Raw genomic sequence first — 27,738 nt, 5'->3', positions numbered from 1 at the left:
TACTGTCTGCTAAACATGATACCATAATCTGTAGTACCCCTCAAGTATCTGAAGATCCACTTGATTGCATCCTAATTTTATTGTCCCATATTTGATAGAAACTTGCTCATCACATTGACTGCTTGTGCCAAATCTGGTCTTATACAAACCATAGCATACATCAAGTGGATCAGCCTGCTGTCTTTATATACGTGTTCCACTCAATATGAGCCACATACTATAACAATGTTCATGTTTAAGTTCATGTTCAACTCAATTCACGTTCAATCATGTTTCAATTACATGTTTAGTTTATGTTTCAATTTACGTTAAGGTCATATTTAGTTTCAGCTCAAGTTCAATTTATGTCCACGTTCATGTTTAAGTTAGTTCACATTCAAGTTCATGTCATGTCAAGTTAAGTCTCAGTTAAGTTTATGTCATGTCAAGTTTAGTTTCAGTTCAGTCTATGCTCAATTTCAAGTCATGTCAGTTATTGCCATGTTAAATGTTAAGTCACGTCAAGCTTATTTTTGATCATGTATGCATTCATGCTTTTACTGTCATGCATGCATCTTTGACCTGTATGTTGAGTTATTTGTTAACTTCCTAAGATTTGTAATCAAATCTCACCGTGGTAAACTCAACTACCATTCCCTCTGGAATGGTAAACCATGTGTTAGGATTAGGAGGCACATCGATCAGAGGTCGATCGACTAGAGAAGGTTGATTAAACGACAATCGCACGACGTAGAGCTCATAGACTCAATTCTCTGATTTATTGTTAGTATTATATCATCCTTGATTGAGTTGCACAAGCTACTCAATGGATTAGCCTAGTAGTTGCTTTAATTCCTACTTGTACTTAAGGAGCTCAGTCTCTAGTGTAATCAAGAACGTGTACCAAGTGAAAATATGGGAGCAGGTAACCTTGTGTTGCATGTCCCGACGCTTCAGATATTCGTATGATCCCAAGCAAAAATCTGGGGGCGTCACATTTTGAATGGGTAAAATATAAGATTATACACTCTAAAACTTTATAAATTATTTTCTAAATAGTCACCTATATATGCACACCATTTGCTGCAATAGATACCTCAATTTCATTCATCAATTGCCTAAAGTCTTTGTAACAAAAGTCTAAAATGCGAGAACATTTTTTTCTTTTTTGAAAATCAAGAAAACTAAAAATGGCACGCTAAAAGATCTAGCATTTGGACTTTTGGATGTATATATTGAAAAATTATTTATTAAAACTTAGATAATTAAAGGGAAATTTCAATATTTCAAGAAATATCAAAATTAACACAGGAAAGAATATAAAACTTTTAAAGTAGAAGAGTTAAAAGATTAGTAATCCAAATCGGTTAGTAATTTGAGTCAATGGTCTTAATTGAATAGTTATGGTTTTTCTTTATTGGGAAATAGTATTTAAAGCATGGTAGAAAGAGATTAAGGTTCAAAATATTCCACTATTATTTATTATTTTATCATTAGTTTTCACATAATTTTCATTACTTCTATTTTTACTATTCACTACTATTTAATTTTTTTTCCGCATACTTTTCATTAATAATATTAAATAAGATGGAGAATTTTTTTTTTCTATTAAATAAGTAATCATAAAAGGGTAAGAATTTTTTGCCTTCAAAATGTTTTTATAATCTAAATATTTAAATATATAATGTAAATTGGATAACGTGGCATGCCTGATGGATCATGGAATTAACATTATGGGAGGGCAATAGGAAACAAAGCGTGGAAGGAAAAAAAAAAAGTTTATAAAAAAAAAAGTTTAAAATTAATTTTATAAAATTCCTGTATAAACGAAGTAATTCTCTTAAGTTTATAAATAAAAAGTTTTCATATTTTTGTCAACTCCAGTACCCTTCCATATGAGTAGGAGTGCTCACAAAACTGCTTCTGCTTCTGCTTAACCGTAGGATAATGGACATATATTTTTCCCATTATCCAAACAAGTGGGACACTTTTTTCCGAAATCTTTCTAAAATGGGCTACTAGCTAGTTGGATTAAAATCCATTTGTTAAATACACGTCCACTTATCTCTCTCTCTCTCTCTCTCACACACATAAACTGTAACACCCGGACTCAATTTTTTTTTTCTTTAGTTGGACTATGAATTTTATTTATTTATTTATTCATTTTTTTTTTTTTTTTGTGTTACCAATCACCCACGTATTCACACGTTAAATTCAGTTCACAAACGTTTCCATTTACGGCAACCGCTCACTTACATAGACAGAACTCGTACGTCGATGATGGAAGTGATCTCTAACCTAGACTAGAGTCCCACTACACCATCCAGAACTCAAGCCGCCTCCCCATTTAGTATTGACACAACCCGTGCATGCACAATATCTCCTCGGATTGCAGCTCAACTTTTGTCGTGCTCCACTTCGCCGTTGGCCCCTTCTCAACCACCGTGGTACAACTCCCACTGCCCAGCCACCCTGTCTCCTCCTCGGTCAAACAAACACCGAAGATGCTTCTATTTTTAGTCCCCAAAAACAGAGCAGGTTTCTTCTCTGCTTGCCGTCGTTTGACGCAGCCCAACCGTGCAGTACCACCAGCCACTGCCATGCCCCTTCCTCGGCCAGGCCACCACAAGCTGCCAGTTCCGTCCGTTGACCCATATCCCTCAGCCATTCAATACAGAACCGCAGCCTTACCAAAGTCGAAGGACCTCTGTTTTTGCTTCCCGAAACAGAGCCACCTCTGCAGCTATCCCTAGCACTTTCTCGCTGCCACCAACCATGGCAAGTGTATACAGAAACTACCGACGAGGACTTCCCGTCACCCCAATCCGCTGCAAGCCACCTCGGGCCCCAGTAAGCACACGTCATTTCTTTTATTTTTGTTTTCCTCTTTTCTCTTGATTTCTCTCCGTCTCTCCCTCACTCTCTCACCGTGTGTTTCTCTCGTTCATCTCTCTCTCCCTCTCTATCATTTTTTTTTTCAACGGCTCAAGCGCCGCAACCACCACCGCCGACCTCAGCTAACTCCGAGCGCTGTCGCACGTTCCCTTCCTTCTCGGTGAGTCCCTGCCACCGCTGTTTTTCTTTTATTCATATTGTATGTTCATTACTAGTTTTTCTTCTTTAGGTGTATTTTTATTTACATATATATATATATGTACATGTATATATATATGTAAAGTTTTAACGGGTACTTACTAGTTCTTAACCTATATATATATATATATATGTATATATATGGAAGGTTCTCAGTTTTAACCTAATGTTTTTCGGGTGAGAAGTCTTTATTTATTTATTTATTTATTTTCAGTTTATTTAAATGGGAATTTTGCTTTAAGTTTCAATAAATATTATATTGTGTTTTGATAATATTGTTAGTTAAAGGAAGTAAACCTATTTTTCTTAAGGGATGAATTTTTCTTGACTTACTTTATGGAAATTTTAGTAACCAATGTATTCTTTTTATTTTATAAAATATTGTTGGTATTTTAGATATTTTGAATATTAATTTTTATTGAGTTCTATAATTATCATAATACTTATTAGATAAATTTTCTCCTTCAGTACGAATTCGAGTAAGTGGATATTGATAATCTTAGAAAATGATAGTATTTTTAAGTTATGAGGATTTTTTTTAGGTATTGAAGGATTAAAACAGGTTATTTTAGATACTTAGGATTAAATATCGAAATGTGTGATTAATTAGAAATTTATGAGAATTACGTGATTATTTTATAGGTGACGATTAATAATTGTTCGGCATTTTGAGGAAATTCCTGAAAAGCTAAGAAGTTCAGGTAAGCGGGGTTCATATACTAGTTTTGCATAAAAGAAATAAAATGAGGTTGACTTTAAAAATAAACGTGTTTGTTTTTTTTAAAGAAATTATCTGAAAACAACCTCAGATGTTTATTTTGCATATGCATAAATTCAATATAAGAGAAAGTGTGTCATGACTAGTGTAGACATGAGCTAGTTTTGTGCATTCTGTTTCTGAACTATACAAAAAGAGCGAATATGAAAGTCTAAAAGTTTTTGCTATGAATAAATGAAGATGTTTTGGTGTCTGTTATTTCGAACACGTGAAATGATCTGAAACTTTTCAGTATTTTGTTTTGATATGATGTGTCACCTGAAAAACCTTGGCATGAAGTTCTGAATCTGTATCTGAATGTGATCTGTTTCCGATGATGTTCTGTTCTGTTTCTGTTAAGGCCCAGCCACAGGTATAATGGTGGTTTATAACCCTACCACGGGGGTGAAACATGGTATACGGCCCAGCCACGGGTATAATGGTGGTTTATAACCCTACCACGGGGGTGAAACATGGTATACGGCCCAACCACGGGTATAATGGTGGTTTATAACCCTACCACGGGGGTTAAACATGGTATTTGTCCCGATGTGATGCTATGAGATGATATGACTATAATGTTTCCAGTTTGGATATGCCAATGGATTTTCTTTTTTGGGAACAAGGTTATTTTTCTGAAAATTTCGCTCTGATATTTTGTACCAAGTTTGGTTTATGCGTTCTGAAAATAATTTATGTTGTTTCTGCATTCTAAAAGTAAATGTTTTGTTCTGCTTATCAAATGTTATAAATGCTCATGTTTACATGCTAGTATATGCTCTCTGCTTGCTGAGTTATTGATAACTCACCCCTTAATGTTCATAATATTTCAGATGACATTGATGGTTCAGCTGAGGATCAAGATTATGAGACATTAGGTGAGATGATTTAAGTATAGTGATTTAAGCATAGGAAGTTTTTTTACGAGTATTGTCGGTTGTTATTAAGAAATTTTATTATGTTTTGATGACTTGACATTTTGAAAAATTGGTTATATCGAGGAAATTAGATTTAATCGAATTTTTCTATATGATATTGGAAATTTGGAGTCTATTTTAATATTGTTGAAATGTGAGTTTAAGTGTTAGGAAGTAACTCTCCGACCCGTGCGGGACCGGGGAGTTACACAAACACTCAATTACAAGAAAACTGCTTATTTGCGACCAGTTATATCCAGCAAAATGATTATTTTCAGCTAAAATAAGTCTATTTTTGTTACAAATAGTCCATTTCATTGCAAAAGAATGATAACAAATACCCGTTTTTCTTGTAGTGCACACACACACACACATATTAGTATAAGTAACATGCATTGTCATTTAAGGCCTCGTTTGTTTTCGCAGATGAGAAAAGATGACACTACAAGAAATTTGACTTTTACGAACGAAATTTGTTAGGGAAGAATTAAATTTTATTCCTAAAATTCATTTTTGGAGACGAAATTCTCGTCTTCAAAAATGTTTGAGGTACTAAATTCGTTTGAACGGAAAACTCTTCATTCGAACAAGATATTTTGTGATGAACAAAATCATCTAAAAAAAAAGAAAACCGTTCGAACGGAATAAAATAGATTCGAATATGGAATTAATGTCCATTCGAATAGTATATAATCTGTTCGAATAATAATATTGGCGGTAAATTAATTTATTTTTCCAGGGGAAAGTTGATAACTGTTCGAACTTAAATTTATTTGTTCAAACGGAAATTCTTTCAATTAATTTTTTTATTAGTATGGATTTGTGCATATATTTTTTCCATTAAAGTAATAAATACTTTTCCCATTAATCTGTTATCAGTTTCAAAATATAAAAATGTGTATATATTATATATTATGATTTGCAGTGAGTTAAAATATTTATATATTCATAAATTAATTTTATGTAATTAACTTCAAAACTTTATAGTGATTTCTTTTATGTTAAATTTATATAAATATAACTTTAAGGACAATATCATTTTTTATATTATCATGAACGGCAAGTAAAATGAAAAAAATAAACAAAATAGTAAACATGAAAAATAAAAACGATATATTAATTACATATCAAATATATAATGTTCAATACAGCATGAAAAGTAAAATAATAACTAAAACGATCATTGGGTCCTTAGTAGATCAATATCCTCTTGCAACATTTTAATAGATCCTTCCAGATCCCTAAGCTTCTCCATAATGGGCTCAACGAACTCTACAAACAGAGCTCGTACCTGATTCAAAGTAGCCCCAAGAGGCTGTCTCTCATTAGCAGCAGCACTACTAGAAGCTGGATTTGTGGGTGGATCACTAGGTTGTTCTGGTGCAATCTTCCGCAAGTGCCCCTTGCTCTTGCTGAATGTGATCTTGTTAAGGGGCCCCATCTGTGGCGACCTCCGCTCAGTGGCCGACACTGTAACCCTCGATCGGAGTAGGAGGTTAGATATCAGCAGTGCAAATGGTAGACTACCTCCATTGGAAAATCGTGACTCCGTTCGAATGCGGAGGAATAAATACAATGCCAGATCAATGGGATCCCCCCGTGCTATCCGCAGCAAAAATCTGGCTCGATCGATCCCGAAATCAGTCTTGTGTTTTTTCGGATCGATGTTATAGCCAACAATCAAATTAAGCATTCTAAAAAATGTTATACAATCGGCCTGTCGGATCACCTTGCTCCCATCATATGGAGGGGCTGATGGGTCTCGCACTAGCTGACACACCTGATTGTCTGTGAGACCATCATTAGGTAGATCCTCATCCTCACTACCATCCGAACTAGCATCCGAATCTACATTCGGGGCCAGAGTGGAGGATGCGGCCGATGCGTCGGATTCAGATGGTGCAGCCGCTGCAGGATATGCGTCAGCCAGGCACGGGATGTCAAGGAACTCAGCAATAATGTGGGGAGAGAAATTAATACTCACTCCCCGGACTGATAGGGTGTAGAGCAGAGCATCAACGCTAAGTTCTCCCATGGCACGGTAGAACTCACTAACCATCTCTGGATATGCAATCCCCTGCTGCTCACAGATCGGTATCCATCTCCGCTCAGTGAAGATGGACTGTATGCTCCGTCCCTCCCATGAAAGATTGGAGAAGTCAGACAAAATGACTGGACGCTCGATAAGTATAGGCCTCGTCTCCTGAGCATGAGCTGCTCCACTACTTTGGCTGGGCTGATCTCTCGCACGTTTTCTTCCGCTGGATGTCATTGATATACTGTTTAACCATAAGGAAAGTAAGAATATAATTAACGATAATATTTAAATTAAATTATTGAAGAATTATAGTATATTGAAATGAATTGAAATAATTCATTCGAACGAAACACATTTTGTTCAAACTAGTCAAATCTATTCGAATGGACTGTTCTGTTCATTCGAACTGGAAATCTTTGTTCATTTGAACGAATATATTTTGTTCAAATAGAAATAATGCTGTTTGGCAACCAAGTGTTCGAATGGACTAGAGTTAGTTCGAACGGGAAGGAGCCAAACAGCCATGGCTGAGTCGACTCAGCTCCGAACTGAAAAACTTCCTATCTAGATGTTATCATTTGTTTTAATTGGTAAAAATGATTAAGGAGTGAAGCCTAATCATTTCTACCGATTATTTTGAATTTATTTCTACGTAATACACCAAAATGGGTGGATTTCGGATTCGAAATCTATACCCACAAACACAACCCATTCGTGCAAAAAACTAAACAATAGAGGTGGAGAGTTGACCCATGCCTCTTAGAAGTTCAAATGTGGGGTTGCTACGGCGGTTGAGTGGCGGTTTTCACGGTGGAGATAAGGGGCGAACTTGGAGGCTCTCGGCTGTTGTTGATTTAAATGAGAGAGTTTTGTGGAATTGTATTCAAACTACGTCTATAATGATCGTGGCATCTCGTTCGAACTGGATAAATATCCGTTCGAACGGTTATTATATTAATATATTTATAATTATATTACTAATACTAGTATATAATAATACTAATATTACAAAGTACAAAAGTATAAAAATAAAATTAATAATAGTATTATAATAGTTTTAATTAATATATTTAGTATATTATTTGTAAATATATTTATTCTATTATACTGAGTACATACTAAGTACTTAGTATAATTACAATGGCTTAATTATATAGCTACTATATATAAGTTATAATAACTATACTCGTATAGTTTATATAATATTATAACACTAACTATAGTTACTAGTTATATTACTGCAGAGTAAGTATTATATATAGTTACTATATAGCTATAGTAGTTATTAACTATAGTAGTTATTAGTTATATAGCTACTATAGTGTAATTATTATATATAGTTACTATATAACTATATCTATTATAAGTCATGATAACTATACAAGTTAATCTAATTAATATAAATATAGATATAGTAGTTATTATTTATATAGCTACTATAGTGTAAGTATTAGATATATAGTTACTATATAGCTATAGCTATTAGAAGTTATGATAACTATACAAGTTAATATAGTTAATATATATATAGTAGCTATTAGTTATGTAGCTACTACAGTGTAAGTATTATAAGTTATGATAACTATATAAGTTAATATAATTAGTATACATATAATAGCTATTAGTTATATAGGTACTACAGTATAAATATTATAAGTTATGATAACTATACAAGTTAATATAGTTAATATATATATAATAGCTATTAGTTATTTAGCTACTACAATGTAGGTATTATAAGTTATGATAACTATACAAGTTAATATAATTAATATAAATATAGATATAGTAGTTATTATTTATATAGCTACAATAGTGTAAGTATCAGATATATAGTTACTATATAACTATAGCTATTATAAGTTATGATAACTATACAAGTTAATATAGTTAATATATATATAGTAGCTATTAGTTATTTAGCTACTACAATGTAAGTATTATAAGTTATGATAACTATACAAGATAATATAATTAATATATATTTAGTAGCTATTAGTTATATAGGTACTACAGTGTAAATATTATAAATTATGATAACTATACAAGTTAATATAATTAATATAAATATAGATATAGTAGTTATTAGTTATATAGCTACTATAGTGTAAGTATTAGATATATAGTTACTATATAGCTATAGCTATTATCAGTTATGATAACTATACAAGTTAATATAGTTAATATATATATATATATAGTAGCTATTAGTTATTTAGCTACTACAATGTAAGTATTATAAGTTATGATAATTATACAAGTTAATATAATTAATATATATATAGTAGCAATTAGTTATATAGGTACTATAGTGTAAGTATTATAAGTTATGATAACTATACAAGTTATCATAACTATAGTAACTACTTGCTATAGTTACTAGCTACTATTATAAGTTACTATAACTATACTTATTATATTTATATATAGTGCAAAATTAGAAGACTAAAAGTATATATATATATATATAATTAATAAGTACTATATATTAATAGTTAGTATATAATATAAGTATTATATTAACTATTAGACTTGTAGTACATTATATGTTATCAATTATAATATAAAATAGTTGCTATAATATATAATTATTATATACTATATAATATTAAAATACTTTGTGATTGGTTCGAACCCAATAATGTCCCGTTCGAATGGTTTTATCTCGTGGAATGTGTTTGGAAGGAAATTTCGCGCCAAATACTCTAAATGTTTGTTTATTTGAACGTGAAAATTCGTCATTCAAATGCACTGGTCGAATAGTGTTACGAAAATACCCTTTGAACTTGTCTACGTTTGAAGAATATGCCAATGAATATTCTGATTTGTTAGTTCGAACAACAAAATTACGTTTGAACATGAAATCAATCGCAGCAGATTTGGTGCCTATTTGAAATTTTCTTGATCTAATGCGTAAATGTCCAGTTCAAACAGCACTTCGCAGATTCAAATACCTCAATCTCCAGTTCATTTTCACAGTTGATGAAAATTTATTTGGAGCAGGCGATTTTGTATGTGTGAGAGTGTTGTAGAGAGAGAGAGAGGAACAGACTTAGTGAGAGAAGGGATTATTGAGAGAGAGATGAGAGGTTTATAAAATGTATTATTTTTTTTGTTCTATGTTTTTTTGTATTTATAAGTTTCATTAATGTTAGTTTATTGCACATGATTTAAGTTTTCTCATAATGTGTTTTATACTTATTGTGGATTGATACTTTTGTTTGGATTGTTTAAATTCGAGATAATATTTATAATTTTTAGATTTTTGATAATTTATAGTTTTTAATTAATTATGTTAAGAGTTTTGGTATATTTATGTTTGTGCAATCGCATTTAAAATGGGCACTCTGCCAATATACATCTTATGAGATTGTAATTGTGAAAATTATGTTTTGTGACAAACGTTTTGTCTCTATTTCATGTTTGGAATATGGGTTTGTCCCATTCGAACGCTATAATATTAGTTCGAACAGAACCATGTACGATAAGAATCTTGTTTGAACAACATCCGAGTAATTGCTTAAATTATAATATAATATAATTATATAATATAGTAATTGCTTAAAAAATAATATAATATAATTATAAAATATACTTACAATATTTTTAATTAGAATAGAAACTTAAAATATACTTATAACATAGTAATTTTTAATAGTTAAATTAATGTCTAATACTTATAAAAAATTTAATTATAAAATAAAAATAATTAAATATAATTACAAAATATTATGCACTAAAATTAAATTAGAAACTTAAAATATAGATATAACATTGACTTCTACGGAATTGTGGAATATATCATAGCGTTAAAGTACGTGGTGGGATATATGGTCTGGTTGTTTAAATGTAATTGGTGAGATGTCTCAAATCTTAAATTGGGAGTGCGTAACAATGATTGTTTCGTGAGTGTCAATATATCTCACACATGGTATGAGAACAATCATTTTGTTCTCGCTTGCCAAGTGGGTAGTGGAGAAGTTTGCACCAAGAAATATATATGATTACATTCCAGAGGTAGACGAACCACATGAAGAAGTTGATAGTCCAGCAAATGAAGAAGCATATCAAGAAAATGAAGTAGGCCTCAATCTATTTGTTGATCTAAGCCAATATGATATGGTCTCATTGCGTAGAGAAGATGTTCAACCCGAAGTAATTGAGGGTGAAATATCGGGAGAAGATGAATCAACTGAAGTGTCTAGTGAGGATGAGGGCGACTGGTCTAGCAAAACGGATAGTAAATGAATTTCATACATGAATTTTTGTAGGTAATATTAACATATATAAGTTATGATAACGTTTGTTTGAATAATAATTTGTTACAATTTCAAATAGATATGCATCCCAAACTCAAAATAACACATGTGTCATCCCCATTCATTACTGACTCTCCGTGTGGTTCACCTGTCATGAATAGTGAGCCAATATCACCAGGCCTAGAACAAGTTATTTTATCAAATTAAATATCATATTTTATTATCAATTTAAGTAATATGTCTATAAAATAAATTAATTTAATTAAAAGGTTATGCTTTAATTACTGTATATATAACTGTTGTAAGCAAGCACCGAGGTAGAGGCACTACGAGGGTTGTCTGCATAGAGAAAGTAAGGAAAGTTGGTAAATTAAAGTTGATATTCGTGATGATCACACCGGTGGCTCTGGAGATTCGGCAGCGTGGCTTGCTTCTTATGTTGGTACACTTACTCGCACATATGCACCGATTGCTACATTCTCTTGGTCTAAAGTTTCCCAAGATGTGAAAGACCACATAAAAAACCGTTGTTTGGTAATAAGCTACATCTCAAGCAACTAAATATATAACATGTTACTTTCAAGTTATTTTATATTTATGCTAATTGTTTATAATTCTTGAAATGATGAGTTTGAGCTTAATTTTGGCCGAAGAGATGATCGATTAACAGTTGAGGAACTAATGTCAAATACATTTCGGAGGTACAAAGGTCGATGTCATGCACATTATAAGAAGTTCAGTACTACAATAGAGGCACGGCAAAATCCATTCCAAGCAATTCCACCAAATGAATGGGAGAAAGTTTGTGATATGTTTGAAGATCCTGCTTATCAAGTAATATCACTGCTATCTTTTTTTAATAGTATATCACAGATGTATTAAACATATAGACTAATATTTTTTTTAGCAATGGAGTACGGTGAACAAAGCAAATAGATCAAATTTAAAGATAAATCATCATGCAGATTCTCGATCTTTCCATCTTTTGTCTAATAAAATGGTAAGTTATTTTAGTGTCCGTAAAATATTAACATATAATACACATTTTTCTGATTTAATTTATAATATAAATTTTCCTTTTGCAGAAAGAAGAATGTTCCGCTTACTATGATTTGACCCAATTGTATGCTAAAATACATAAAAATCGTGATGTTGCTTGGGCCAGTCCCGAAGTAGAGACAATTTATGTAAGTTTAAGTTTTTTAATTCCATTGTCACATGATATTTTTGTTACTTATACTAACTTTAATGTTTTTGTAGGACAAGATGATATCTCTTAAGGAAACTGTTGTGGATCCATCTGATGCATCATTTGTCAACGATGCTCAGATTATTTCTCAAGTTCTTGGATCACGTTCTGGATATTTGAGGGGTTTGGGACGTTGCGTAAAACCAGCCTCGTCATCATCATCCTATACGCGAGCCAGATCGAATGACGACAAGACTAAGGAATTGGAGGAAGCAGCACTTGAGATAGAACAATTGAGGTCCAAGGAAAAATAGTTGCTGGCCCGATTAGATAAAGCAGCGGATTTGGAGGTGAGATTAGAAGAGATGATGCAGTTGAATAACCAAAAAATGTTTGAACAATTCCAGTCAATGATGTCCAAAAACTCTATGCCACCACCATAGTTTTCAAATTTATATTTTCTTTCATTGCATTTATATTATGATGTTCCAAAACATTTGAACAATTGATGTTTGAATTACAAATTGTGTAATATTAGTATGATATTTTTAATTAAATTATGATATGTATGATTAACACAGTTCGAACGGTAAATTACCACTTGTAATTACATTCGAACCAAAACAGACCCATTCGAACAAAAACCAACCCATTCGAACGACAAAAGAGAAATACAGACGTTCGAACAATAAATTATTTGTTCAAACAATAGTTATGTGCAAAATCCCATTTGAACGGATATAATTTTCGAAAATAAAATTTCTATTTGAACAGACATAATTTTTGTTCGAACACAAGTCATTTGAAAAATTATTACTTCGAACGCATAAAATATGTTCGAACACTCCGTTCGTTCGAACAGGATTAAATATGGACATTAGTTCGAATGAATATTTCATATTGTTCAAATGGACATCTCGGTTCGGACGGATAAATATTCCATTCGAACAATATATTGAGACGAAATCGGTTCGCCTAAAAAAAAATTATCCATTCGTTCGGTTTCGACTGGATCTGCCTAATTTTGTCTCTAAAACTGATTTTTTGAGACGAGATTTGATTTTGGTCTCCAAAAACTTTTTGAGACAGTCTTTCTTAGACACATTTGAGACAATATGTTTTCATCTCCAATATAATTTAGGACGAAAATTGTGTTTTTCAAAATTTTGTCTAAAAAACACAATCTCTTGTAGTGTGAGTTGAGATTGTTTAATAATATCTTTGTTTTGTGATTTGAAAAAGTTGAATTGTTTATTTTATTTTATGTGAGAATTTAGAAAATATAGAATTTTAACAAGAGCACCTAAGGTGGGATGGGGGGCATCAATTTCTTTGGGAGGGGTTTTACAGTGCCATCAAGATAGCCAAAAACAGCTGGGCCACATAAGTCTGGTAAGGCTTGAGCTTTCCAAACGTGATAATTGGAATGATTTAGTTTGACACTAATAGACAATGGTAAATTTGAGAGCGATGGAAGGGTGGGCAGGGCAGTTACAGTATTAGAGGTGGATGAGAAGGAGGAGGCCATTTGGGATCATACATTGGTCTTTGTCGGGATCTGTGATACCATGTAGAAATAAGCTATTCTTTCAATTTCCACTGTATTTGAGTTGTGTAATACATGGACTTTAAATAGAAAATAACAGCTATCCTACTTTACAGCCTATATATCGTAAGATTCAAAATTCAAATAGATTACATATTCACTATCTTGATTCTGAAAATCCTATAGGTGAGGAGTTTGTTGTGGTGAGTTGAACTCCTGAAATAGAGGAGTGTTTTTCGGTGGCCATATTAATATGTTCTTCTACATATTTCAATCTCATTCTCACAAGTCCCTTTCTCCCTTTTGCATGTTTCACTACTACTTAAAATTTGGGTTTCCACCTATCAGATGATAGATACAATGATCATGAGTTCTGACTGAGCACCGAGGGGAGGCTCTCAACCCTGCGTGTTTATGGTGGGATACATATCCATCCGAAAAATAAAGAGTCCTGGTACTCAACCTGACAAAAATGCAGTCTTGGTTACATGCTGACGTGGCAGTGACACCTGTCATTACCACATCATTATTTATTAAAAAAAAAAAAAGAGAGAAACTAGACAAACTCCAGCTGTCTAGTTATCTCTTCCAAACATTTTTATTATTCTTCCATTTCGCTTCTCATCATTTCAGCTAACTTTACAAAGTGACCGACCATAAGCTTTACAAAGGACTAGTGTATGTTTTCTTCTCCCATTTCACTTCCAAAAACATTACATTGCTAGTATAAAGGGAAAATACGTCCATATATATATATTTGTCTCTTCTTTCTTTCTTTCTAGGCACGTGTGTACATCATTAGATAATGCCAATTAACTAATGTCCATCGGTAAAAGTTTCTAGCTAAGCAAGATATTAGAAGTTGGTTGGGTTCTTTCTTGGAGAATTCTGATCCTTTCAAGATCATAAGGCTTGCGACGTCCTGCTAGGGGTTTGCAAAGCCCATGTGATGGCTGCTGTTGAGGCTCATCTGGGAGCCAAGGTGGCACGACAACGTACGTTTGCTGACATGGTGTTCAATTCTCCACAACCAATCCCGGAGGTAGCAATTCCTTTTCGTGCCCCAACGTCTGTGGATGAGGAGGAGGTCCCGTCTGCTCTTCTCTAAGGAGGAGATTGATCAATCGGCTATGCCTTTCAAGTTTTCACTGGTCCTCAAATTCCTACGTCAAAGGCCCTCCCTTGATGCCATACGTTCGTTTATACGTGCTTGTTGGGGGCTAAAAACACATCCGATTGTTTCTACCATGAGACAACCAAGGCATGTTTTCATTCGCTTGTCTACGGAAGAGGATTTTCTGAAAGCATTTGCCAGGGATGCATGTGACATAGATGGAGCATTCTATCACGTTTTTCATTGGAATCCTGAGTTTCATGAAGATACCGAACCTGCTAGGGTCCCTGTGTGGATCAATATGCTGGGTCTTCCCCCAAATTTCTACCATGAGTCTTTTCTCTATAATATTATTGCTCCTATGGGTAGATTCCTTAAACGTGATATCCTACAAGATGTGCTACTCGTACCGATGGGGTTAGGGTATGTATATAGATGGATATTCCTAGAGAGCCATTGTTGGGAGTGTGGATTGGTACGCTGTGAAACCCGCAGTGGTTTTATCAAGAAGTTGTTTACGAGACACTCCCGGCGTATTGTATGAACTGCAAGATACAAGGTCACAATTTAAAGACTTGCAAGAAAGACAAGCAACGTCCTGATTCAGCTCCAAACAATCCGAAAGTTGGGAAGAAAGTTGAAAAGGTGTGGGTTCGGCAATCTCGGGATCCTGTAATTGAGGAGATATATGAGGATGATGGAAATAATGTGTTGCCGGAGATGGAAGGAACAAAGAATATCCCAGAAACTCACGCTAGGGAGGTGGTTGTACCTGCACCTTTGCATGCTCAGGTGTCTACGTCGCTTGGCCCAGTTGTTGATACAGAGGAGTCCTTGAATATAAGCGTACCGGGTGCTATCCCAATTGAACCGAATGTCCCAGTTGATGTTCAGATGCTTACATCCCATGTACCAGTTCTTGATCTAGTGGCGTCCCTGAATATAAGTGTCCTAGTTGCTGTCCCAGTTGTATTGCAGGTTCCAGTTGCTATCCCAGTTGCTGTACCAGTTGATCATGCTTCTTGAGCTCTGTGTGAACCGAATGTTCTTGAGGCGTGCATGGGGAAGGAGACCACCTCTTTTGGTGATATGGATTCACGTGACTTTGGTGGAAAGATGGTGTTGGAGGCTTGAGTTCCTTTAAGCCCAGTCTTGCAGGGAATAGAGAATGTCTCACCGAATGTGGAGATAGCTGTGCAGCAGGTGCCTTCAGAAGGAGCTCGGTTTCAAAGTTTGGTGGTGGACTTGTCTCGACCTGCGCCTTTTATAGGCCATGTCATAGCGTTGGATGATGTCCAGGTATGTTCGGATTCTGACTCTAAGGTTGGTTTACAGTCGTTGTCTTGTGATAAGGATAATATGTCTGATAGTTGTTTGCTGCCTGGGTCTGTTAAGAAAAGAAAGAAAATTAAAATACGGGGTTCTACTAGGATTGTAAACAAGCCTTCTCACCTTGATTTATGAAGAGTTCTTACCTCTATTGGAATGTTCGCAGTTTGGGTACATTGAGAAAACGGTTACGAAAGTTGGTCACTCGGTTTTGTCCTAAAGTCATTGCTTTAGCTGAGCCCATGTTAAATGGTTCTAGATTACAATGGTGGAGACATTGTCTATATTTTGATGCTTGTGGTTCTAACATTGAGGTTGGGGGGAAAATATGGTTTATGTGGAAGACTGAGATGAGCCTAGTTGTTGATAATATGGGTGAACAACATATTACGGTGCGCATTGTTGAGAATCTGCAACCAGTGTTTTTGACATTTGCTTATGCTAAATGTAATTATCAAGAGAGACGACGATTATGGAGTCAATTAGAAGCTTTCAATTGTTCAGAGCCGTGGTTTGTTATGGGTGATTTTAATATAATCCGGCATGATGGCGAAGGATGTGGTGGTCGTCCTAGTTTGGTGGCTGCTATGGAAGATTTTAATGCTTCTATGGATCACTGTGGTCTTATGAAGATGAGGTACACTGGAAATTCCTTGTCTTTGTGTAATGGGCATCAAAGTCTCACTCGTAGTTTGGCGTGGCTGATCGTGTTCTTTTAAATTGTGGGGGCATGGATATGTTCTCATAGGCTTCTTTTCAGTACCTTCCCCATACTTCTTCAGATCATGCTCCTATGGTCATTAATTTGGATAGGAGTGTAGCACCATATGGGTATCCGTCCTTTAAATTCCAACAAATGTGGACTTTGCATGAAGGTTTTATGGAACTTGTTTCATCAGTTTGGTTGGAGGATTTTAATGGTTTAGGTCTTGTTAGATTGGCTGGCAAACTGAAAAGATTGAAAATTGCTTTGAAAGTGTGGAATAAACAGGTTTTTGGGCGGACACAGGTGCATATTGCTGAATTGGAAGCTCGTATTCAGGGACTAGAGTCTGATTTGCAAGCAGGTTATTCAGTTGAATTGGAGTCGGATTTACTGGTTGCTCAATTGGAGTTATCGGTTTGGATGGAGAGGGAAGAAACTCGTCTGGCTCAGCAAGCGAAACAGACTTGGTTGCAAAAGGGCGAGGCGAATATTGGATTTTTCTTTGCTGCAAGTAAGAAGAATTGGTTCATTATCAATAAGATGCGGCTTGGGGATGGGACCCTGCTTACTTCACCTGAACAGATTCATGCGAGTGCGGCAGAATACTTTCATAAATTTTTGGAGGCTCGACCACGTATAGTGCTTTCGGATCTTGGTGGTATGTTTGACCACTTTATTTCTGAAGAGGATAATATTGCTTTGTGTAAAGTTCCGCTACTTCAAGAGGTGCATGATGCTCTTTGTTCCATTCCTGTGGATAGTTGTCCGGGACCAGATGGTTTCAACTTGGGTTTCTTTGGATCCTACTGGCACATTGTTAGTAATGATGTGCTTGATGTTGTGGCTGACTTTTTCAGAGGGGGTGCTCTGCCTCGGTTTTATGCTGCGTCTTATTTGGTTCTCATTCCCAAGGTTGAAAACCCGGGAAGTTTTGATAAATTCCGTCCCATTAGTCTATGTTCGGTGATTTATAAGGTTTGCTCCAAAATTATGGTAAATCGTCTCTCTCTTTTGCTTGATCGGTTTATTTCTCCAGAACAAGGTGCCTTCATACCAAGGTGAAGTATTTATGAGAATATTAGTTTAACACAAGAGTTGATCCATGGCCTAGATAAACCCACCCGGGGGAGAAATGTTGTGCTTAAAATTGATATGGCTAAGGCTTATGATAGTATTGATTGGGGTTTCCTTCTTCATGTGTTGGCATCTTTTGGATTCTCGACTTCATTTTGTGGTTTAATAGGTCAGTGCATCTCTACTCCATGATTTTCTATTGTTTTAAATGGCATCCCTAAAGGTTTTTTCAAGAGTGGTAGAGGGTTGAGACAAGGTGATCCCCTCTCCCCATATTTATTTATTGTTGTGGAAGAAGTTCTCTCCCGAATGATCAAATACCAGGTTGTTTTGAGGAAAATACAGCCTTTTCTCCATCCAAGGAACTCCCCTGTGATCTCTCATTTATTATATGCTGATGATATTATTATTTTTTCTAATGGGGAAAAGCTTCTTTGAGAGCTATCATGAAGATATTATAGGAGTATGAAGCTTGGTCGGGTTAGGTTGTGAATAAGGCAAAATCCTCGATAATTTTCTCCAATAAGATTACTGTGGCCAGGCAGCGTATGCTTCTGAGACAGGCTGGATTTAATTACCTTTTACTTATCTGGGAGTTCCGATTATTTCTGGGCGATTGTTGGCGTGTCACTTTGATGATTTGGTTAATAAAATCCATAGTAGATTACAGGGCTGGAAAGCTAAATTACTTTCTACGGGTGCTCGTCTCTTCTTAATTAAGCATGTTTCGCAAAGTATTCCAATCCATTGTCTTTCCATTTTATCTACGCCAATTTCGGTGTTGGAAAAGATTAAGAGGCTTATGAGTACAGTTTTTTGGGAAGGAAAACCAAAAAGGAAATGGTGTTCATGGGAATTTTTGTGTAAACCTGTTTTGGAAGGGGGTGTGGGCCTTCGAAATCTTAATGAAGTTCAAAGTTCGCTCCATATGAAGCTTGCTTGGAATCTTCTCCAAGGTAATTCTCTCTGGTCTCAATTTTTCCTAGCCAAGTGTGTGGGTTCGGACCATATTTCGCTAGTTGACTCTTGCAGGGGTACTCGATTTTGGTGTATGATTATGAAGAGCCTTCCTTTTGTGCAAAACAAAATCATTATGAAGGGTAAAAAATGGAAATATTTCTTTCTGGAGGGATAACTGAGTTGGTGAGAGCCCTTTGTGTGAGCAATAACCAATTACGGATCTCCCTTTTATCACGTTGGCGGAGTGTAAATCCGAAGCATGGTGGAATATTGACATTTTTCACAGATTGGTTGGTTTGGAAAAAACGAAACTTTTGATTGAAAAATTGGGGAATTTAAAAAATGGTGAGGATTTCCTTATTTGGGTTCCAAAGGCGGATGGTAGGTTTTCCACTAAAAGTGCTTGGGAGTGTTTTCGTGTCCAAGCACCTAGGCTTCTGTGGATGGATATGATTTGGCACCAGTTTATTCCTAAAAAAATGTCCATATTGATATGGAAAGCTTTGAATGGTTGCCTTCCTGTGGATGATAGGTTGAGGAGAGTGGGGATCGTTTTGGTTTCAAAGTGTGATTGTTGTGCTTTGGGTGCCTATGAGAATCAAGATCATGTTCTTGCATTGGGTGAGTTTGCATCACAAATTTGGTGTCGGGCATGTATCCTTTTAGGCATGCCGAGTTTGGTTGGAAGAAATTGGAAAGAGAGGATGGAGTGTTGGTTTCGTCGGGCCAAACGATCCTCTTGTCATGGTCAGATGCTTGGTTTCCTTCCTATTATTATCACTTGGCGTTTGTGGTGGTGGAGATGTAAAGCTCGGATGGAGGGTTTCTTTGAATCTATTGATACCGTTTGGATATCTATTAAATATTGGTTGTCTTGGGTTTCCTTAAAATTTAAAGATCAGAATAATATCAAGCAAAGAGATGAAGACTTGCTTCAATCCTTAAATCTTCTCGTCTCGAATGCTGGTATGAGGGGGGAGAAGATTGTGAGATGGGAGAAACCACAGTGTGGCTGGTACAAACTTAATGTTGATGGATGCTCATTGGGTAATCCGGGTGCTTTAGGGGTAGGAGGAGTTATTCGAGATCATGAGGGTGAGAGTTCCAGTTGGGTTTTTCTTATCCTATTGGGTGCTGCTCTAATAACCATGCTGAGGTTATGGGTTTGCTTTATGGCTTGAGGCATGCTAGGCGTATGGGTTGTGTTGCTATGGAGATTGAGATGGATTCAAAGTTGACTATTCACTAGATTGGTAATGGAAGATGTGGTTTGTGATTTCTAGAAGATTACTGGGAGGAAATCATGAGCATTCTTGGTCAGATGCGGTTCACTAGTAGACACATATATCGGGAGTGCAATGCGGTGGCTGATGTTTTAGCAATAGATGGTGCTAAGGGAAATAATTCTACTTATTATTATGCTTCGAAACTTTCTCGGTTGGCTAGAGGTTTTTTAAGACTTGATAAGGGTGGTTTGCCAATTTTGAGACATAAGTAAGTCTTGTTGGTTTTTTTTTAGAATTCTTTCGGTTTGGGTATTGGGTATTGAGTTTTGTTTGTATTTCTCACGTATTTGATTGTTACCATTGTTTTCCTCCTCCACAAGTGAGGGTTTTTCTTTAATAAAATTGGGAGGGGATCACTATTGGACATGTGATCTTTGTCTCTTCTAAAAAAAAAAAAAACCATTACATTGCTAGTTCTTTTTTTTTCCTTAATTTGTTTTTTCTTCACTTTTTTGATGTCTCTGTAAGAGGTGTAACTAGTCAGGTTCAGCTCGATTTGGACATATTTTAAAACCGAACCGGTACACACCGGTTCTAAGAATTGGAGAATCGATTCAGGACTGATTCATCACTGAAACTAGAACTTCTGGATTTACTGATTTCGATTTGGTTCGGTCCAATTTTTCTAGTGTAGTCATGTTTAATTTATTTCCATACTTGAGTATCTAATTTCATGTTATTATAATAGTGTCTAACTTATTTATATATTTGATTATATATGTTAGTGATAATATGATGGTTTCAAATACTAAAACTATTAGTTTATTTATATTATAGTATATGTATATTATTTTATAATAACTAATACATACTAGTATAATATTAAATTTAACTATACTACTATATTCTATATAAGTTAGGCTATACACTTTTTGTATGAGTATATATGATCAAATTTGTAAATATGTAGTTATAAAAAAAATATATATATATTATAATTTATTACACCATAAAATGTATTTATCCATGATATATATATCAAAAGTAAGTTTATATTAATAACGTAATATTATTGTTCATGTTTAAGATTAAAATTTTATGTTATATAAATTTTCAATTATAAACTTAAAATTTATATTTTATATCAAATGTTATATTAAGATTTATAAGATTAATTTATATATTCTATCAAATGTTATACTAAGATTTATAAGATTAATTTTATATTATATTAAATATTATATTAATTTTATGTTATTATATTATTATACATGAATAATAAAATTTTAAAATTTTATGTTATATCAATTAGCAATTTAGCATATAATATAAAAAATTATATATAATATAAAAAATTATATATAATATAAAAATATTTTATATATAATATTATAATAATAATAATAATAATATATTTATGTACCGGTCCAATTTTCAACCGAATTTATGAAATTGGAACCGATATCGGACTAGACCGATTCACCAGTTCTCAGTTTTCTTTACACCCCTAGCCCTGGCTTGTTCCAATTTTTGTTAGTGTTATTTTTTTTTTTGTCTTCTACCGACAATGGCTTTCTTGTGATATGTTCTGTAGTTTTTTTTTTTTTCTTCACTTTTTTCTTAACATTTTCTGCTGCCTATGTTTTAATTTTTGCTAGGGTTATTTTTTTTTTTGTCTTCTATCAACAATGGCTTTATTTCAATTTTTAAGCCTAATGTTTTGGATTGTAAAGAGGCTCAACTTCAAATGAAATAACAGAGTGCAATAACAGCCTGTAGGGCCCTCAAGCTAGAATTCCAGGTTTGATTGCTTAAAGAACCAGTTTTTCGTAAACATTTTCATCTATAGCTGAATCAAACGACATCCTGCAATGGTAAAGTAATCTTTTGTTTTCCCTTTTTTTCTTTCGTTGGTAGGTGAAAAGTACTAACATTCAAAAGTAAGGGACAAACGAATATATACCAGTAAATTCTGTGAATAGAAGGACTTGATGTCAATTAATTTCAATCTAATTTTTAACTAAATCTAATATTTAAATACTTAATTTTCAAATCATTAAACTCATCTCAACTCAAAACTTCTTTACACGTGGGATCTAAAACCTTTTTCAACTTAACACCTCTTTACACATAGACTCACAATATTTTCTAACTTCTCATAAATATATCTAAATTCATCTTAACATCTAAGCATATTTAAATTCATTTTAAGCGGGTCCTACAAAACTTATTTTACTATCTCAACTCACTACTATTTCTAAAAAATTTAATTCATCTCAACATTCAAATAGAAGCTAAGCTTTGTTAGTCACAAGAAGAATTGGAATCTTCTTCTTCTTTTTTTTCTTTCTTTTTTTTTTTTTTTTCAGAGAACCAAAAAGTTAAGATGTGACCGTAAGATTATTATTTTTTCATATGCCTAATTTTTCTTCCCACTTTCTTAGTTTTGAAAAACATTATTCATCACCTCTATCGTGCTTTGATGGGGGCACTCAGCTTCATCGATTTGGGTGGTTTGATATCAGATTTATTAACTTGGGTGTACTGTTGGCATAGAGGCCGCTTTGAGTGGTAGAGGTTTGTCATAGAGGTTGAAATTTGTTGTCTAATTTTTTACCTTCCAATATTTCTGATTACGTAGCCTAAGATATGTGATATTGAACTTGCAATTAGTTGTTGAATATGTAGCTAGTAATTATAATATTTGATTAATGTAGATGATCCTTGTACCGATGATAATAGCTGTGGTGGTAATGTTGGGACACAAGAAGTGGTCGAAGAACTAAAAGTTGGAACGACTTTTGCCTCGGAAGATGAGGTTAGAGCATATTATTATACAAAATATGCTAAAAGTTAGGAGTTTGGTGTGTCCAAAAGAAGTTTGTGTACATCAAGACATGGCTAAATCAATAGCTTCTATTGTTCTTTGGTCAAGACCAATCGAGAGATTGGGATGTAAAGCAAAAATCAACACAACTCTTTGTCTCGATGGAAGGTATACACTTTCTACGGTTTTGCTTGAACACAAACATGCATTGAGTCCTAGAAAAGTGGGATTTTTAAGATGCAAAAGGAAGATGGATTCAGTTGAAAAAAAAATTAGATGTAGGAGATAGCACTACTGGTATAAAGGCAAGTAAAAGTTTTAAGTCTTTTAAAGTTCAAGTTGGTGGTTATGAGAACCTAATATTTGGAAAAAAATATTGCAGAAATTATCTTCATAAGGTGAGACAATTGCGGCTTAGTGAAGGTGGTGCCGAAGTTCAACAAAAATATTTTATCCGAATGTATCAAAAGAACAATCGTTTTTATTATAACATGAATGTGGATGATGAGGGGTCATTTAAGAAATGTCTTTTCAGTAGATGCTTGAAGTCAGGCTACCTATAAATATTTTGTGAGTGTGATAACATTTGACACAACCTACTTGACCAACAAGTATAAGATGCCATTGGCTTCTTTGGTAGGGGTTAATCACCGTGCTCAATTAATTCTTTTTTGTTGTAGTTTAATATCAAGTGAGATGTGGACATTTTTGTGTATTTATTTCAATCTTGGTTGAATTGCAAAGAAAGTTAAGCTCATTTGGCAATAATAACATATCAAGATAAGACAATGCAAATTGTTATTGCTACAGTCTTTCCAACATCACAGCACAAATTTTGTTGGTGGCACATTCTTAAGTAGTTGCCAGAAAAATCTGGATCACATTCAGAGTATGAAACAATCAAAAGTAGGATATAAAATTTTGTTTATAATTGTTTGACTACGAAGGACATTGAGAATAGTTGGAAAACACTACTAGACACTAATAATTTGCACGAGTATACACAAAGAAGCGTGAGTATAAATGTTTTTTTTACGATTACGTTAACTTGAAAACATATTCAGGAAGCCATTGTACGAAACAAATCGATATCAGAAAGCCAGCTTTGCTATAGCCCAATAACTAGAGAAGCATTTGGCACCAAAATTTTCGAAACCCAAATCTTCGAAATCATGTAGATCGATCTAAAGTTTTCCAGAAACCTAAATTTTTGAAATCACATAGATCGATCTGTGCCTTTATAAATCACATAAATCTATCTAGGGTTTTTCAAGAACCCAGGTTTTCAAATCACATAGATCAATCATACCACCATTTTGCATACAAAAAAACATTGTAATGAGATATGGAAAAAAAATGTTTGTAATCCATAAAGGTAGAGAAGATAAAGCATTACCAAGCTGTCTCTGTTGCTCGCTTGCACGTCCACCCTCTTCCTGGTAAAAAATATTTTTACGCAAGAAAAATTAGCACATGATCCACCCAACAAGCATTACCAAGAGAAAAAGCAAGATGTTCCATATGAGAGAAAAAGCAAGAGATTAGGGTTTGATAGATGGGACAAGACACGAAGGGTAGGAGTTGACAGGGAGGGAGAAAGCAAAATGTTTGTAATCCAATTTTTGCCCCTTGGTTGATCTATTTTTTTTTTCTAAAAATAAAATAAAAGGCTGACGATGTAGTGACACCTATCACTACCACGTTAGCACGTAAAGGAGTGTGTATTTTCATTGTATTTTTAGCATTTTCTAGAAAAAGAAAAATCTTGGTCAACACCAAAAAACCCATTGCCTGTCAAGCCCTCCAGGGGTGAACCGTTTCAACTATATTTTAACAAGAACTACAACACAAATCCTCAAAACAATAATATCATCATCTCACAAAAATCCTTCAAAAGAAAGATAAGTTGAACCCTAATAAGTTTTCTCTTAAACTTGGCAAATCCACTAGTGCCACTTAGCACTCCAACTGTCATGACCATCATTATTGCTTTTAAAAGATTAAATAGACCCAAAAACAAAAATAGTTTATATTTTACATAAAATAAAAACTCATCATTTGAAGTGAATCAGAGTATCCTTATCCTAGGTGGAGTCAGTCTTATCCAAGCTAATTTCCATGACTTATAAAAGCAAGTACGTGACCAATCTCCACTTCGGGTTAAACATCATGACATTATAGTATATACTATATCTAATGCGATGAGACATACGTACGTGGATTAGTCCATCTTTTTACGAGACGTATGCATATATATATATACACACATTTATGTGCCATTAGGAGAGTGGGCTACATTAATTTTGTGAGTTGAGTACAGTACTTATACTGTACATATTTGGAAGAAAGTAATGGGTAAATGTGCAATCTTAAGGTGTATGGGTAAGCTCCGTAATTTATTTTTTAAAAAAAACGGGTAAATCTGGATTTAAATAAAAAAAAAATTAATTTTTTAATAATAAATCCAACATTTTAAAAAAAGTTCTTAAAATTTAGGTTTTATAATCGGTTGCCATTTCGATTTGTAGGTTGTATTTACGTGGGATCCTTCATTTCTAACCCGTACATTTTTTTTTTCTTTTTAATTAATATCCTTTGCATTTGCTTAGAGGTAAAAAGGAAATGACCAACTCGTTTCCTTTCACCAACTCTCCACTCTTTTCCTTTCCTTTTTTCCTTTTATTCTCCCGTTGATTCTTCTTCCCCTCCTCAACTCTTTTTTCCTCTCTCTGAACTCTTATATACATCACCTTCGAAGGTAGAAGAGCCTCCTCCTGAATAAACCCAAAACCCCACTCCAAAATGACCGAAGAATACAAATGCCCACACAAAGGCCGTACTCGAAAAGTTATCTGCACATGCATCACTATCTTTCTCCTCTTAGTTGGTGCAACGGCCCTTACACTTTGGCTAGTCTACCGCCCCCACAACCCTCAGTTCAAGATCATCGGTACCGCCATCTACGAGCTCAACTCCTCGGCAGCGCCGCTCGTCACCACCAACATGCAGTTCACGGTCGTCACAAGAAACCCAAACAAGCGCATCTCCATTTACTATGACAGACTTTCAGTGTCTGTATGGTATAGAAACCAAGCAATAACGCCCCAGGTGATGCTGACTCCGTTTTTCCACAAGCACCACCGCACCGTGACAGTGTCGCCGGTGGTTTGCGGTGGGGAAATACCGGTGTCGGTGGAGGTGGCAAATGGGTTGGTGATGGATGAGGCGGATGGGGTCATTGGGTTGAGTTTGGTGTTGTTGGGGAGGCTGAGATGGAAGGTTGGGGCTATAAAGACTGCGCATTATGGGATTTATGTGAAATGTGATGTCTTGTTGGGCCTGAAGAATGGTTTTGTTGGTCAGGTTCCCTTGCTTGGATCTCCAGCTGGATGCAAAGTTGATATATGAAAAATTGTATTTGCAACTTTCTATTTTCTTTTCTATATTTACTTTTCGTAGATATATGAATTTATCTGTATGTGTTTTAGTTGTTCATTTGGAAAACTTTCTTTGCAATCCAATCTGTATCTGTAGAGACAGATCAAAGAAAGTTGTTCAGTCCCAAAGTACCAAGTTATAAGGCATGATATATATGAATTTATAAGGATGGTAGAAGGTTTCTACCTCTTCTTTGATCTCCTACTCCTAATTTCCCATACCTAATCCCTTTAATTTTAATCTGCATTCATTCTCAACTCTTGCTTAAGATTCTGGCTTTGGTCCTAATTTGACTGTATATACATTTGGATAATATTGCATGGCTTTCCGTGCAGCAAATTAAACACCATTAATTTGTCTTGTAATTTCTAGATAACCCGAAACATTCCAGCTTATAATATCTATTTAATTTATTAATATAAAATGTAAAATGATTAAAAGTACTTGACAAATGTGAAATCACTACAAGAAAAATGAACAATTGTGACGAATTATTTGTGACGAGAATAAATATTTGCGATGAAAATAAATTCATTTTAACATAAAATAATCATTTTTACATGAGCTAACTATAAATAATCAGTTTTCTTATAGTCAATTGCTAAAAATACTACTCCATATCCATTTAAATTTTAAGTGAAATAGAAAGGATGATATGGTTTTGCACATGTTCCTTAAAGTTGGGTTTAAATATTCCATTTAAAGAACAAAGGTTCTTCAAATAGGAGCCATAGAAACTTTAGTACGAGATCCCCGTTAATGGGCATCGCATCTATCAGCAATATCGCAATATATATATAGTTGATTGATTCCATATGTTAAGTGGATAAAGTAGCAATTGGATTCACACGGCTATACAATTACTTTAATGCTTTAACTAATGACATGGAGATGCCTCGGGAAGCTGCTTGTGATTCAATTCCTTGAAGAGTAGAACCCAAAACCATCCCCCAAGCTGAAAGTTTCCAAAATAAAACTAGTGTTTAATTTATTTCTTTAATTGTTTTGAATGGGCAAAATATAAGACTATACACTCTAGAACTATATATGCACGCCATTTGCTGCAATATAGTATTTACCTAGCTCACTTTCATTCATCAATTGCCTAAACCCTCTATAATAAAAGTGATCTAAAATGCGAGAACATTTTTTTCTTGTTTGAAAATCAAGAAAAACTAAATAAATAGGGCACACTAAAAGATCTAGCATTTGCACTTTTGGATATATATAGAAAAATTATTTATTAAAACTGAGACAATTAAAGAGAAATTTCAATATTTCAAGAA

At 34.2% G+C, this 27,738-nt stretch overlaps 1 protein-coding gene across 1 annotated transcript; it reads left to right on the top strand.

Moving 5' to 3' along the window:
• The first annotated feature begins 25,712 nt into the window (after positions 1-25,712).
• On the top strand, positions 25,713-26,650 carry LOC108982140 (NDR1/HIN1-like protein 12). The gene has a single exon (XM_018953436.2). It carries the CDS (start codon positions 25,817-25,819, stop codon positions 26,420-26,422), a length of 606 nt encoding a protein of 201 aa, XP_018808981.1. The 5' UTR covers positions 25,713-25,816; the 3' UTR covers positions 26,423-26,650.
• The last annotated feature ends 1,088 nt before the right edge of the window (positions 26,651-27,738 follow it).

The sequence above is a fragment of the Juglans regia genome, chromosome 12 (assembly GCF_001411555.2).
Source record: "Juglans regia cultivar Chandler chromosome 12, Walnut 2.0, whole genome shotgun sequence".
In the NCBI taxonomy this organism is placed as follows: Eukaryota; Viridiplantae; Streptophyta; class Magnoliopsida; order Fagales; family Juglandaceae; genus Juglans; species Juglans regia.
The sequence above is the reverse complement of the archived record's forward strand: the minus strand, read 5'-3'. Positions and strand labels throughout refer to the sequence as shown.

Bases quoted from the DNA above. Each gene is read 5' to 3' on its own strand.
- LOC108982140 (XM_018953436.2), top strand. From the start codon at position 25,817: ATGACCGAAGAATACAAATGCCCACACAAAGGCCGTACTCGAAAAGTT.